Source organism: Homalodisca vitripennis, chromosome 5, assembly GCF_021130785.1.
Source record: "Homalodisca vitripennis isolate AUS2020 chromosome 5, UT_GWSS_2.1, whole genome shotgun sequence".
NCBI classification, from domain to species: Eukaryota; Metazoa; Arthropoda; class Insecta; order Hemiptera; family Cicadellidae; genus Homalodisca; species Homalodisca vitripennis.
The window spans coordinates 85,059,210-85,075,441 of NC_060211.1; the positions used below are offsets into that span (position 1 = coordinate 85,059,210).

The 16,232-nt window shown below is 32.2% G+C and overlaps 1 protein-coding gene across 1 annotated transcript in view; it reads left to right on the forward strand.

Moving 5' to 3' along the window:
- The window catches only part of LOC124362458 (disks large 1 tumor suppressor protein-like), a 713,149-nt gene that overhangs the window by 95,929 nt on the left and 600,988 nt on the right, over window positions 1-16,232 (forward strand). Inside the window, exon 4 of the mRNA XM_046816976.1 lies at window positions 8,593-8,763. Within this exon, the coding sequence (XP_046672932.1) occupies window positions 8,593-8,763 (171 nt within the window). The remainder of the gene's footprint in view (window positions 1-8,592; window positions 8,764-16,232) is intronic.

The following is a 16,232-nucleotide window of genomic DNA, read 5'->3' on the forward strand; positions in this document are numbered from 1 at the left end:
ATTTTCAAATAACATATTGGAAATGAATTTTAACTTTCTTTACATTTAAAGACTTATAATATATCATTTCTTGATCCAACCCATAAACTTATTCTTTACGAAAAATTACTATGAATAGATCTGAGCAAAGTAGGAGTATAGCAATGGAATTGTCACGGAATAGACTTCGCTAAGAATATAATGAAATTATTCTCTACGGGAGTACATGCCATCATCAATAGTAACTCATTCTCTAGATATCTTAATGAGAGACAGAGAGACTTTGCGTGCAGAAATATATTCATCGCTGACGCTCAGCTTAAAAGGCTGTTTTAATAATCTACGCAAAAACGTTTTCCTAACTTGCCGAAATCGAAATTATATTTGCAAATTTTGAAAAATGAAACATCTTGGAACGTCCTTTTCAAATGCTTGACCGATACCAAAGATTCAATAAGCATATGCTCTGAATAAATGGTTTTTGTCACAATCGGTGAATTAAGAAATGTATTCTGGTTCATGTTTTGAAGGCGAATCTCTACAAAAAAGGTTAGACTTAACTAAAAGGCTAGACCCATGCATTAAACAAATAATATGATAAACCGTACATTAATTAAAAAATATATACTAAGTTTTTGAATCCTTTTAGGATGGCTATCATGAATAACAAGCGAAATACAAAATTGCAATGATTTTGTTGCTGAGTGATGTATTTGAGGGCTGAGTGCAAGGCATTAATCAAGGCTTAGAACTTTGCGTAAGTCAGTGCAATCCGTGCCATTAATCTGTTCAGGTGTTTGTCTCTACACTATTTAAGTGCACACTACACAATAGTTTATTACTGCTTTAATGTTGGCATCAAAACGGATTTAATAAGTATTATTATATTAACCATGTTATAAATTTATGAAACTTAAATGATATGCTATATTTGGTTGAGTTTGCCATTATGTTTCCTCGAAATATGTACGAGAAGGTTGAGTACGGAGTGCCTTAACCTTCATATTCATGTTTTATCAAATGAAACAAATCTGGACATAATTTCTTCCTCTACAATAATTTTCGTACCGCATAAAAGTTTACAATAAAACTAGTTGTCAATCTAAATTTTCTCACTTTAACGTATATGAAAATTCAATTATATATAAAGTAAAACCAATACGATCAATAAATAATAATTCCAATACATCAAAATTGGGAACTTTAGAACAAGTATGTCAAATTGTCACAAAATCTAAATTTCCCTATGGATTGAATCTTTGATACTAAATTGAAATCATCAAATACTAAACACTCATCACATCTTTACACCCACAGTTTGAACATATGTTTTTCATTTCAAAAATATTATGGTTATTAATTTATTTATCTGTTTACATTTATGTTTTTGGTCAAGTTAAGTGTTTCATTCTTTTGTTAATTTTTACCTGAAGAAGCTTAATGCGAAATATAGTACATTAATATTAATATTTTTGGCCTTTTTCTAAACACACGCGCGCGCGCGCACACACACACACACACACACACACACACACACACACACACACACACACACACACACACACATGTCTTGCTGCTTGTTTACTGCCTTCTAACAGTAAACACATTGATTTAACGACTATAGACTTTTATAGTATTTTTATATATAATATACTCCTAGTATTAGATAATTTTATTCTAAGTGAACATGAATTCGGAAAAATATTTCTTCTATGGTACTGGCATATAAATGCACTTTTTTACACTGAATGTCCTCTATATTTAAACTTAAAACATTTCAATAAATGGGGGTACATCCGTGGAATATTCGCATATGCAAAGATAGTAAAACTATAATAAATTTTACTATTACAGCAGCCTTCCTCTTACATGTGGTTTTACCTTTAATAATGATAAAACTTTTGTGACACGTAATAATATAGCGATATCTATGGTTCCTCTAAAGTGGTTCAGACTGTAAACAAGCTCCTGATGTAGAGAGAACCATAACAAACAAATTGTAGCATGTATTTACCTCGTATTTATTCCAAAATATGGAAACCACATGTGGTTGACCAACATTTTCTGCTAATATTCAACTCTTTATAGAAATATAAGTAGAAAACAAACATTATATTCGTTAAAATTATGATTTTGATGCGAAAGATTAGTAGTTCAGTTTTATGTTTTTATGTGTTTTCGATTCAGTGCCAGGAGATCAAAGATCAATGACGGACACATATTAATTAGAGCGGCGATGTAATTGGTAACCAGTCTTTGAGTGTAATGTTGAAGCAGTTACTACAGTATTAAGCGCCCAATTATTTCGCTAAGAATATGCTGTTTCTGAGTTTGGGCCTGATATTCTCAGAACATCGCGTTGCAAGAGTGTAAAAAGGAATCGCATGTCCATGGGAGGGGGTGGTTAATTGAAAAGGACAGGGGTTGAAACGCTGTTGTCCGTCTCACTGTGCGTGTAAACGCCTGTAGACTGTGTCGAAGCTACTTCCACAGACTTTAATAATTAAAATTTGAGCTCATTTGAGGGAGTAGAATAAATAAGGAGCAATATTGTTAAAATAAAAATGTGTGCAAGTATAAAAACTTATTGGTTGACCGTGATGCAAACTGCTGCAAGTCGCGGCTCTGGATCGTTCTAAGCCGTGAGTGTTTGAATGAAATAATGCTATAATTTATCAACCTGAAAGACAATTTTAACCTCCAATATGAAGCTGAGATCGGTAATTCTCTCGAGGGCACTAAGAATTTTCCTCAAACCACAAAAATATAATATGCTCCCATCCACAATATTGCTAAATAAGTTCAACGTTGTTTTTTTGTATTCTGAACCAAAATTTAGGCCTATATCACACACATGTCTTGAGCTATTACACACATTAATGATTCAAGAAGGTTTTTCTTAGACTGTAATTATTATTATTTTATTATTTTGTTTACGTAATTTGAAAAGCGCTCTAAAACAGAACTTTATTTCAATGTTTCCCTTTTTTTCGACTCAAAAATATAAACGAGCAGCTCATGGTGTATATTTATAGACCTCTGGTCCTCCAACGTCTTGGTTTTAAAAGTTTGAACAGCTAATTATGACGGACTTACAACTAGAAATATCAAAGACAACCATGTAACCCAATCAAACAGATGCTGCTAATACTACAAAGGAATGCCCAACATGTCTACAACCTGAGGAATAAGTAGTCGGTTTAAGGATAAATGTGACCTTTCAACTCTTATACTGTTAGTTGGAAAGGAAAAATAAGGGTTTACTTAATGCAGTTGTATAATTCACTTCTTTAAAGAACATTATGGTAGTTTTATGATTAGTATTTTAAGAATCTTGACATTAATCCTACAAATACCAAACGATCTTGGACTCAGGATTATAAATCATGACAGTCGCTATTAATTTCCTCTTACTTACATACTATTGAACATGTTTAAGATGTATATTTATCAAAATGATCTAGGATACTATAAAAATCACCATATTCTGGCGGTTTAGTTGCGTTGGCACGAAGGGAATCGAGATTAGTAGGGAAATATCTCGGGCGAACAGTTGGCGCCTTGTACTGGCATATTTCCAAGCTAGAAGTTTGAAAGAGAACACGCTTAAATAACTGACGCAAATGTGCCAATTCGGTTCCAATTGAAATAGGTTAACATCTGGATCAATGCAACCCAACGCCTAATAAACAAACACACGTAGAGTTGTTTTACACATCATTAGGGTATTTATATACTTTGTGTGATACCAAATGAGATATAGCAACTAAATCGTTTACTATTAGGTACTGTGTTTTGAGGACTACTTTTTTATTGGTCCAAGAATTCAAATAAATTTTAGGAAATTAGAGATAGTTACAATGGGAACTGAAAAATGTACTCTAAAATATATTTTTACATCTATTTGCTGCTAGTTTCTGATTCTGCCAGTGCCTAGTGTATCCGATTAGTTCTTTGGTGTCTGCTTGAAATTTAGTAGTCTAGATTTAATTTAGTTTTTATTTGTTGCTATTTTCTGTACGATTATGTTAGACATTGCCATGTTTGTTAATGTGTTAAGGTTTGTGCATGCTCAACTTCATGTATTAGGATCTCACTCTGAAGATGACGTAGTGTGTCAGCATTTATTTCAAGCTATCACGAAGGTTATTATATGAAATATTGTTATTAAGAATCCAGTAACCCGCATAATGTTTGTCACCCAGTAATCGCCTATCCGTCTATGTGATAACTCTTAATGCTAAGGTCTTAGGTACGTTAAATCTTCGGGAAAGGTCCTGGGGATAAAAATATGAATGAAACGTCCTGTTGTATTTTCATCCGATTGTGCGATAGCTCTTGATATAAGGGCCCTTAAACGTAAACCTTGGTGCATATGTTAATTTTGTTCAAAGGAAGAACCGTTTTTTTTTTTTTTTTTTTTTTTTTTTTATAACAACGAAAAGTCTGTTTGTCTGTCTCTCTGCCTGTCTGTGCGAAAATTTTCATGGAAATGTCAGAGATGCTTTCGTCGTGGTTCATAAGTTTCCTGTTGATCCAAGAAAGTAAACTTAATTGTTTTTGTCGTTAAAAGTTTCGTTTGTCTATTTCATAACTTAAGTTACTTTGTATTGTGTCCTTCTATAAACGTGCCTTTTCCTAAAGTAGACGAATCAAAATTCGTTAAATGCTTTAAATGTGTACCGTTCAGTGGAATAATTGTTGAGTTAAAATGCTGTTATATGTATCTCATTATTTCTTATTTCGAGATATTTTTGCTAGCCGACATTCACCCGTTTTAAATTAATTTCTTATGTTCACTGACCTTTAAGTTTTCAATTACCGGTCTTCAGTCACTGTAAAACCAGGTACGCCGCATCGCTTGTTGCGTAACACGTTTCAATGCAAAGGCTCAATGCAAAGTTTTAAGTCTTTAGCCTATTTCATTTTTGACAGAATAATTACAGAAAAATACACAGTATCCGGCGAAAAAAGAAAATTGAAATGTACCAGTCTACTAAGTGGTAGGCTGCCTACTTTAAGGTTTGTTTTATTCACAATTCTAAGTCTGCAAATAAAATCTTTCTCGAGATATCATGCCGCATGATACCTTGTCCATTAGATTAGGTTTCATATCAGTGTTTAAATAATAAAAGTTTACACACCAAGTCATCATAAAATGATGTTGGATGAGTTGCGGCTGTTTGGGTACATTTATGTTAATGTGTCACATTTTAATATCCATTATGAGTATACTGAGTTTATTTACAGATTTGTTTAGCGTGCTATGTTCTCGTTATCATTATGGTTACCCATAACACCAATGGAAAAATTTTAATTAACGCCAAATCCAATGAAGTGATAAGACACTCTAATTGAACTCAAATTTTCCATATATAGAAATGAAGCTTCATGCTCATTTAGTCTATATGTTATTTCAAGTTTGAGATATTCCTGTGAACAGACAGATCTTTCTGGCATCGAGTGATAGCTTCGATTTAACTTGAAGTATTTTGCCTTAAATGAGATTTCCTAATCGTATATGGAAATATTTACTTTTAAGGAAGGGGTCGCACTAAGGTCATCAATCAATGGTATTTCCTTGCAAAAATACACTATAAAGACAAGGCCATTGCTATTAAAAATACACCCGGTACCTTTGGAACGTAAATTTATTTTGAACATTCTTTGCTCATCTTCTCAGTTCTTACACAATTTGAATTGTGTCAACGTAATGTTGAGATCGGAAAAAAATTATCTATTGTCTTTTTTTAAGAAAATATTATATGCAGTTAATGTATATTACCAGACGCAACGGGAGAGTAAGTTGTATTGTGTCTGGATATTTTCAATTCTATCTTTAGGTTGTAAAAAAAATGTATAACTGATGTTAAATTATATATAAATCCTCTCCTTTACTTTGGTATAATGTCTCAATTGATAATGTAAGCAGTGGCTTTATGATTGGCTTTTCCAAAGACCCGAGGAATATAGCACTTTGCAATTCAATGGATTTTTTTCCAAATTCCAACTATTCCATAAGTATACTCTCCTTGTCCTGAAACTCTCGCTCTTTATAACGTTCAGTTCATTTATGTCTAATATTTACCTTAACCTAAAAATATACCTAATGATGAGTTCTTACAATTTGAAATGTACATCTTACGAAATAAAAAGAATATATCAAAAGTGTTTCAAAGGTTTATTATTGTATATGATTTAATATTATTGTTGCAATTCTCAATCAGTTGGTAACCACTGTGCGTATACTAAAGTAAATTTACAATTCGTTGTTATTTCGTCAAATACCTGCGATGCTGCACACCTCAACTTTGTTTTATCCGTCTTTGGTTGGTAAGATTGGAAAAGTGTCTAAATAAACAATGAAGAGGTACGCTAAAACTTATAGGGCCCATACAGATTAATGACAGCTGTGTTAAGTACGTTCAGGTATATTATTGTATACCAAGTACTTGTTTCAATGTACTATAATTAAAGACTAAACACTTTAAAATATTCAATTCCTTATGTTTTAACGAAATAACTGAAGATTTTAATTGTATAAATTTCCTGTTACTTGTAAAATATTCGTTTAAATGCTATTCAGTTGTGGCCTCAGAAAAGTAGAATGCGAAAAGTTTTATTGGATTCCGTTCAGGAAAAACTGTCAGCGAAAAAGTTGTATAACAGTTTAGTTTGTATTTGTTGGTAAAGAGTTTTTAAGAAGCCGTTAATTTGGTACACCCTGAGAAAACCCTGGAGACGTTGGGTCAAATAGACCAATTTCAGTACTATACTATATCACTTCTTCTTTTTAAATATTTGAGTAAGAATATCTTATAAACGTAAACAAGTAAGTAATTAAAATTAAAGTAAATATTTGTTTTTGTTATAGTCAATCACGTAGAGGGACTGACTAGATCTAACTGTTGATCATAAAACAATATTTTTTTCCGGCAATGAGTGCAAGGTTCATTTCTGCCGTAATTTAAAAAGATCACCGTTACTGAATATCAAGCCATTAGAGTTGTATAACACTGTCATCGGGTCCAAAAAATATTCAGCATATAGGAACTTGTGCTTATAAATCCGGATCCTATGAAATACTTCTCTATAGTACACATCTTCATTTTTTTATTTTTACGAGAATTATATAGTAACTTCTAACTCTTTGTTTGACGTTTATTTTGGTCGATGGAGGGATTGTGAAGGAAACAGGATTTTTTCCGGACATTGCCATCGTTCAGTAACAGAAAAAATCAGTAACACTACGTTTCGTGATCTGCAATCTGATCTCTTTACCCGAAGAAATCAGATTGCAGATCTCTAAACGTAGTGTTACTAATTTTTTGTTTTACTGAACGTTGGAAAATGTCCGGGAAATCCTGTTTCCTTCACAACTTTTAACTGTTCGGAAACTGAGAATGTTTACCCTTCTAAAAACCCGTCCCATAGAAAACGTCAGCTTACGGAGGCTTTAGCCTTCCTTACTGGTGATTCTGCCTTCTAGAATATTTCGGCCTATTAGTACTTCCGGTCTAAGATTTCATATTTTTTCGGAGATTACGGGCCCAAAACTTTTTAGCTTTTGGTATGCATCAAGCTTTTATCTGTTTTCAGCTTCATCAGGGCTGGATTTTCCTGTATTTTGAAGTTTCCGCATCTGAGTGGTATGTGAAATCTGGGCCTCTTGGTAACTTAGGATCTCTGAGAGTGAACTTGCTCTCGGGTAGTTTGTAGCCTCCAGAAGCCTACAAGTCTGTGAAATTAATAGCCACTGGGAAATCACATCTTCCGGGCTTTTACGAAATACACATAAACTATGAAGAGTTGATTGAATTTTAATGTTGAGTTAGCCTCAGTTCACCTGAGACGCTGTCTCAGACTTTTGGAATTGTCGTCTACTAGAAATTGTCGGCCCAGAAGCTTTCTGTCTCTAAAAAGTCCGAGGACTTATGGCATGAAGAGACTCACGGTCACAAGAAATGTATAGATCTTGGCTTCATATTATTAGACCTCTTGATGTCTGGGAGGAGGATCCATTAACTAGTAATTATAGTCCTCTTAAATGTTAATAAGGTGGGAGCTTATGGAAAGTTATGGCCTGACCATTATTACCAGCCATTAAACACTTCTGAAATCTACAGGGAGACTCAGATCTCTGCAGTTCTTAGCATCTAGGAGTTTTCATCATGCTAGTTGTCCTGGTCTTCGAGGATCTCGGCTCTAAGAAGAAATTAGTTTGCAATGAGTATAAGCCTACTTCCTCTGAAATCTTGCATCCTCTAGAAGATCCTCACATCTTCTTAAAGTCTAGTCCACTATAATCCCCTGCTTGTTATGAATTCTCCGCTAATAGAGATTCCAGAGCTCTAGAAGATTACAACCTGCAACATTAATTTTACTATATTTGTAACATTTACGTATTTTATATAATTGTATTAAAAATTCACATAATATTTATAATCAAGAGAAATATCCCTGACTACTAGCAAATAAATGTTCAGAATGTTACATGTAGTGAACAAATTATCATTAAAGGCTATCGTCTGAGAAGCCCAGAAAACAGTTCACGTAATGTTATGTGATGTAATGTAACATATCGACAACTTTATCACTTTTTATTGGTTTCAGAAAACGCGGTATAGTGGAGAGGAAGAGGAATTGCCTCCTCCACCATCACCGCCACAATTGAAGGATGTGCCCGAGCTTGACGGAGGCCTAAGGACCTCCAGTGAGCGAATATTGGCCGAACCTGTGCCACCTCCTACCGTCAACCACGTCCACGTGCCTGCAAACACAAAGGTAAGTGGTTTAGTTCAAAATCTCTCGTAAACGGCAAATTTTTATAATATAACAAAATGTTATTGTAATGGATTTTGGCGACAGACCTAGTAGAATAACGTTTTCTCTAACCTGGTCAAGCTTGACGAGATGAGATATGGTTTTAGAAATACTATTCATAAAAACTAGCACTGAATTTTGTATTGTGATACGTCGATATGCAAATTATCCGATTTTGAAATATTTGTTTTTAAAGTTGAAAACTTTGTTTTATTAATGGCGCTGATGATAATTTTAGTATGCAACAATAAAACAACACTAGAAAAACAACCTAAAACAATTGGAATATCTGGTAAATCATATGTTTAAGTTTTGCTAAAACGTATAAGTAGCGTGATGACTTATTGATTAAAGTAATTTTTAAAGTTAATACATTTTGATTTTATAGTTTATTTGTTTATGCTTTTTAAGTAAAATATACATTTAAAACGTTTAAAAAATCTCAAAAGCCTTCATTTAGAAAATATAAATTTATTTACCTAAATATTTGAAGCAGATAAATATAGCAATAAAACAAGAATTTTATAGATTTTTATGAATACTTTGAACGTTTTTAATGACAATTTCGACTAGGCCTAGTACAAGGCCTGTATATTCATGGGACATGTTTTTTTATTGTATATTATATTCACTTGTCTCGGATCTAGAAATTAATTGAAATAACTTGAATTCAGAGCGCTGTTTCATACTTTTATGGCATATTTACTTTATTCGAGAACCTGATTGTAGGTCTCCATAAAAAATTCAAATAAATAATTTAATTGATTAAAAACCGTAAAGTATTTTTGTTTTATACTGCGTGCCCCTTTATAACCTACTGCATCAGGTATTTGTAAATTTTCTAATATTGTACTACAGGTAGTTAAACATTGTATTTATTTTAGGACAACGTGATTTGAAATTCCGACCTTATCCATGATATACTATCAATCAATAAAAATTTATTACACTTTGAACCTCACGTTAAAACAGAAATTAATTAACATCAAATACTAAACGAGGAAATTACACGTAAATTTTACGTCAAGGCTTTAAACACACACACTTAATTAATTAAATCCCTCTAGAGTACGTTAGTAAACTATTGGTATAAAGACTCGTGTACGGTGAAAGAGACTGTTACATCAACGGTATATAAACATCTCAAAAGAGCTGTTTTCAAAAGGATAAAAGTTCTGCCTTCTAATTTGACGTCCACTCCAGTTTACCTTTGACGCCAGGTCAAAATAAATTACAAATTTTCACTTCTAAGGCATCCTTGACTTCATTTAGCGACAGATTATAGGTCTACAACACGCTTTTACTTTACATAATCACACTATATTTGTAACACAATTTTACTCGTATATCAAATACAATATTAAGTTTTGTTTATGGAACTCTAGCAACATTAAATGTGATTTTCTTTACAACTTTCACTACGTTTAAATAAATATTGCTTATGTTAAGAATGGTTACATAACAAAACAAATTCTCCTCCAATATTTTGTATTACAAATGGAACAAATATTGCTGTTGATTCTCCTATACTTTTATATTTATTTATTTTTATTTTTATTAATGATAAGTGTTTACAAAGACTACTATATTCGGTGACAGTTCTTATATACGTACGTATAACAGTAAATACAAACAATGTATCCGCAACAATGTTCCATATATTTATTCGTCCCAATAAACATACTAGACAATAGGGTTTATCTTCGGTATCTGAAAATTAAATTCTACTACCTCTCTGTTTGTCTGATGTAAATACTTGCATGGTACACATTTAGATTTTAATCAATGATATAAAAATATTATGAAAACATTCTACAATTTTAGGATTGTTAGCATCTTTTTATTTGTTCCTACAAAGTTTATACATTATGTTTTAATCATTATTACCTAAACGTACACGAAACGTACTATAGCGTTTATAGGATTTAAAAAAAGTCAATACAATAACTTTTAGTTAGTTCATTGCCTCACAACCTTCTTCTTCAGTCAATATAAAATATTTTCAGAAAAGGAGCCAAATATGTACATAAGCTAAATTGTATTCTTATAAGTCTGACACTCACCTTGTTTTAAGAGTCGTTTCATGCGCTGAGTGTTTGATGTAATTAAATTTTTTCAATTCTCGTCTCCTCAAGAGTTATTAAACTCGGATATATACTTGGTATGAAGATCAGCAAGTTAATGAGTGACTGCCTAACCAAAATTAACAAAATTAATCATTAAATGTAATATTTTTTAGCTGTACATGATTTGTAACATTATTTATGTTTATTTTAAACAGTTTATGTATAGCTACTTGACATTAATGTAGTAGGGTAGTATAAAAACATTTTACTTACTAAAAGTAATTTAATCAAAGTCATAAATGAAACAAATTTACAGATGAATTTTGTAGCTAACATTGTAAATAAGGTACCCCTAAACCTTTACTACTGATAAAATCTCAAAGCACCACATTTTGTAGTATATTCACGGTTTCATTGTTCGGCCAGTTTATTTATTAGATCTGCAGCCGGTAGATACGGCAGCCTGCATTATCCGTATCAGCTCGGCCAAGAGCACAAGGGTTGCGGTAGGCTGACGGTGGCGGCGCGAAGCGGATCTGTATGGAAGCTCCACAGTATTGCGGGAGAGTGCGGGTAGGACGGTACTGCATGTTGTCGTTGCGATGCTGCTGGTGAGACAGTGTTCCCTTCTCTCGCCCTCATTCACACGTACACAATATCACACTGTCACATACACACACACTCACAACTCACAATACTGCCTTTCCAGGTGACAAGTGCATGAATACTTCACCTTGTCCCTTGTGCCCGCAGATGTAAATATAACCTCAAAACAGTGACAGATCTTAACAGGCACACGATTGTAGATTCCTCTCCTAAAGATAAGCGCTGGATTGTGACCCATATGTGTTATTTTCAGCATGTGAATTGTGATTGCATGGATTTGAAAATAGTTTTTTTTTATTTGAACTGTACATATTCTTTACCTACATACTGCTCAAGGCCGAAAAAATATTGAAAATCCAATTTATACCTAATGAATTAAAATCGATTGAATACATTTTGTAACACAATATTCTTAGTCATATTTACAGCAGTAGTATATTAATAATTGATCTCAAATTAAGAGTTTTAAGAATTCACGTTCCTTAGTAATCCAAATATGTATTAATTTTACAAAGCCAGAATTGAGTTTGTTTTCCCCAAGCGCATTTGGCAAATCGTGTGGAACACATGAGAAGTGGGTGACATGCGATCACCCTCCCTCACCCCCTCCACACCCCCACTCCCTTGACAACACTGCACCTCTGTATGTGATATATTACAGCATTGCCTGTGGCTTGCCCATCTATCATCATCATAATATATCCCGCAATATCTGGATTGGGTTCAATCATCCATAAATTCGATGGCAGTCATCTGTTGCTGAAATTTTCAAAGGGTAAAAGAACCCAAGCATGACTTGTCTCAACGGGTCCACTTATCTCAAAAGAGGGCTAAAGACTTTAGTACATGTAGTTAAAAGTGTATAAGAAACTTATACATTTAGTTCCAAATATTCTAATTTTACTAAATAAAACCCATCAATTGCAAAAAAATATTTATCGACCAATAATAATGCTCTCGTGAACTTTTTATATCTCCAGCCTGCTGAGTTTTTTGAGAGAGACAAAGAAAGAGTCTTGACGTTGAATTGAAATCCAATAATTGAACCTAACCACATACACAAGGCTTAAGAGAGACGTCGTCGATTCCCATTGGAGCCGCCCAATTCCCATTAACTACAGAAAATAGAATAGTAAATTCTTCGCCGAGTTCCCGTTGGACAATGCAGTGTTTCTAGATACTATTGTACATATTTTCATACCCTTAATATATTAAACGTTTATTATAACATTATTATTCCTAATAGTAACATTTTAATTATTATTTGTAACGTTTTAGTAAAAATATTGTTCAGGCAGAAACTTTATATGTAACATTAGAAAATAAAAAATGTTTTACATATAAATGAGTCTGGGTTCTAAAATTCTCTACTCATATTTTATAGGCCGTTTTCTATTAGTTATTAGTACAATAAAATAAACTTTAAAATACAGAACTTTTTCATTACAATTATCATTATAAAAAGTTATATAAGAAAAATTATTAATATGCCTTAGAAATGTAAATGGCGTTAATTAATCCATATTAATTCTTAGACGTGTTCTGTAAAATACACAACAATTATCAAAATATACGTTATTGTCTTTAACTGTACTTTAAATATTTTCTTGAATTTTTCTAAAACATTTTATTCTGTAATCATTTTCTAAATATAGTTTTATTAAGAGCACGACTACATAATATGAACGATCCCTGAACTTAATTAAGGGTAAGGGTCGGGTATCAAACGAATTCATTAATAAGCTTTTGGCTCTTTATGTGTAAAAGCCAAGCATAGTATTAATGTAGTTACGATGCTTATTACAACTTACTCATGGTTATGTTAAACCAATAAAAATGAGATGATTGTAACGTCTGCTCTAGACCTCAGTGTCAAAATTTACATTTTGAAGCTCGGTTATCACGGTGCCTGGTTTCCACCTTAGCAGCCTTTGTCGTTCGCTTAACTGTGATGATTCGATTTGTTTTGATCAACAAATCTCTTACATTTTTGTAACGCTTGAGTTGTGGAAAAGTTTTAAAATTACTATGTTTTTGTAGCTTTATAGTGCATTACATATCCTTCAATAATAAATAAAATCTTAAATTTGATTATTGCCAGTATACAGTGTTATACACCACCCAACCAGAATAACATAATATTTTAATTATAAATCATGCATAAATCCCTTTATTTAATACAGCACAATAATTATGCTAAATTTAAACCTTGAAACGTAATAGTACATTATTGACTACATAAGCTATAGTAACTTGTTTTATTATTTTATTCTTGCTCGTTTCCGTTATTTTTATTTTCCTCTTTTGTATACAGCATCCCCAACACAGGCACAGCCTTATGGGGCACTTACATTTCCCTTATTGTGTAAGCTTTATTGGCCTAATTATTATTATTAAACAAAGAAAGAAAACCCTAAAAGGATTTAACCAATTTTTTTATTTTATTACTCTAAAGCACACGTACCAATTAGAAATAAAATACGTGGAAAAAATCTTTTGTATTCGTTATTTGCTGCTATTGTAAATAAGTTACATCATACAGTAGTATTATTTATTTTTAAGCACTGGCAATAATATTTGTTTGTAATATTCAGTTTGTTATTTCTGCTGGTACGTAATATTATATTTAAAATGGCTGTGACTTGACAAAATCTTTTTTTCAAAATCAATTTCTTACTTTAATTTTTTTCAAAAATTTTACTCAAACATATTAGAAAATCTTTAGTTTATCGGTTCATAATGGTAAAATTACTGAAAGAATATTTACATTTTAATGAATACTTTTAAATTCCACCTTTTTAAGATTTTTTAGAACCAAAACAGTTTAGAAATCTTTATTCGACGTTATTCATTAGAAAGTTTTATTCTTCATTCTAACTATGTTAGCCTTATTCATTTCTTATTCAGCTCTTATTAGTAATTTCATTAGACAGTGAAAACCAGTAGTTCAATCCTCAGTTCTTAAGCATGCGCGAACTTCAAACATCTAAAGTTTTCTGGTTTACACCAAGTCGAAACATTGTTAACACAATAAAAATCCTTAAATACTTCGACCTCGCTGTGGACTGGCATCTTAAAATACTAAGAGGTAAACTGAAACACGTGTTAAACATCTTTCGACAGAAGATAGCTTTCTATTACCAAGCAGAACTATTTGAAGATTTTATTTGATTATGAATGTTTCGAAGAACAAAATTCACACCGTAATACTCAAACGATTATGACTTGTTCAGTCCGCCTAATAAAAATGCAAATGTATTCCTTAATATGTTTAATTCCTTCCAGTATGGATGAAAAGTGAAATAAGATTTGTTAAAATCGATTAAAGTTTTCAAGACAGCCCAAAAAACGTTTGAAACATCTTTTTGAAACGTTTCAGTGTTTGTCTTTAAATTAAATATATTACTGATACTTTTCTTTGAAACTGTGTTGCAAATTCTATCTTTACATGCTGTTGAAAATTGTAATTAATATCAGATGTTGAAACATATTTCCCACTAACTCCTATTATATTGTTTTAAATAGCCGCTTGGCTCAAACATACCTAAGATATTAGACGGTTTACAAGACTAGTCAATAATATTTACATAATTGCTACAAAATGTATCATGTAATACAGATTAAAAAGTCCTCTTTCAAAAATTTCCATGACATCAAACTATGTAAACTAATCTATAGAAATGAGGAAATAATTGGAGAATGAGTACGCCACACTACTGTCGCTAAACAGGCTTCGCTAAAATCGAATGCAAAATTTGAAGTCTCATGTGTGAATGTGTCAAATCATTGTCCTCTATTTGTTTAAATTTCATTATTCTGGAATTTTGTCGTAGCCATCACGTTTACCAATACGACCAATGTGAAAATGTTTACTGACGCTTAGAAAAATCCCATTCATCGAACTTGCCATTGCCTGTATAGAAATGAGCTTCATATAGGATGTGAAGACTATAGGTTAGTGAGCTCTCAGGTTATCATGAGGACATACTGAAAAACTGAGAGAAACAAAATTGTTCCAGCCCATTGATAAGGTTTCGGTAACGCTAAACCTTTGACGTTATATTTATTTTATGACAAAAAGTGATCGGACCATTCCCCAATATCCTTTTTTTACTTATGTTTACTTTTCATTGCGCCAGTTTTCAAAATGAATCAATTTAAATAAACACTTTGGACGTATACATTTTCCAATTAAATTTGCTTGGATAATTGTAATCTGTTGTCAAAATAATAGTACTCAATTGTTTTAACTTTTTGTATACATTTTCTTTTTAATAATAAGGGGTTAAATATGGCTTTGTTCTATAAAACAATTAAAAAAATACCTTTCAGCTGTAATTACTACTCTAAGATTCTCGAAAAATTATTCATAATTCTTTGCTATTATTTTTAATAATTTCTGTACTGTGGTTCTCAATCTATCTTCGGCTCTTGAACTTTTATAACACATCGCTATGCAATGTTGAATATAGCACTTTTAATTCTTAATAGTTCAACAAAATATGCATACTGATAAGTGATTTGCAAATAAAAAGAAACTAAATTGATATAATCAAATCCGGAACTGTAGAAATAGTAATGAGGCATCCTTTTAAAACCAATGCCATTGAATTGGTTCAAGCCGCCCTCTTTCTTTTATAACCGCATTCAAAGAGATCTCAAGCTTATTGCACCTCCATTAATAATATTACTCGAAGATCAATTTTGATTAACGTTGTTAACGAAGGTGTACACCACTAACTTGTGATCTTATAATGT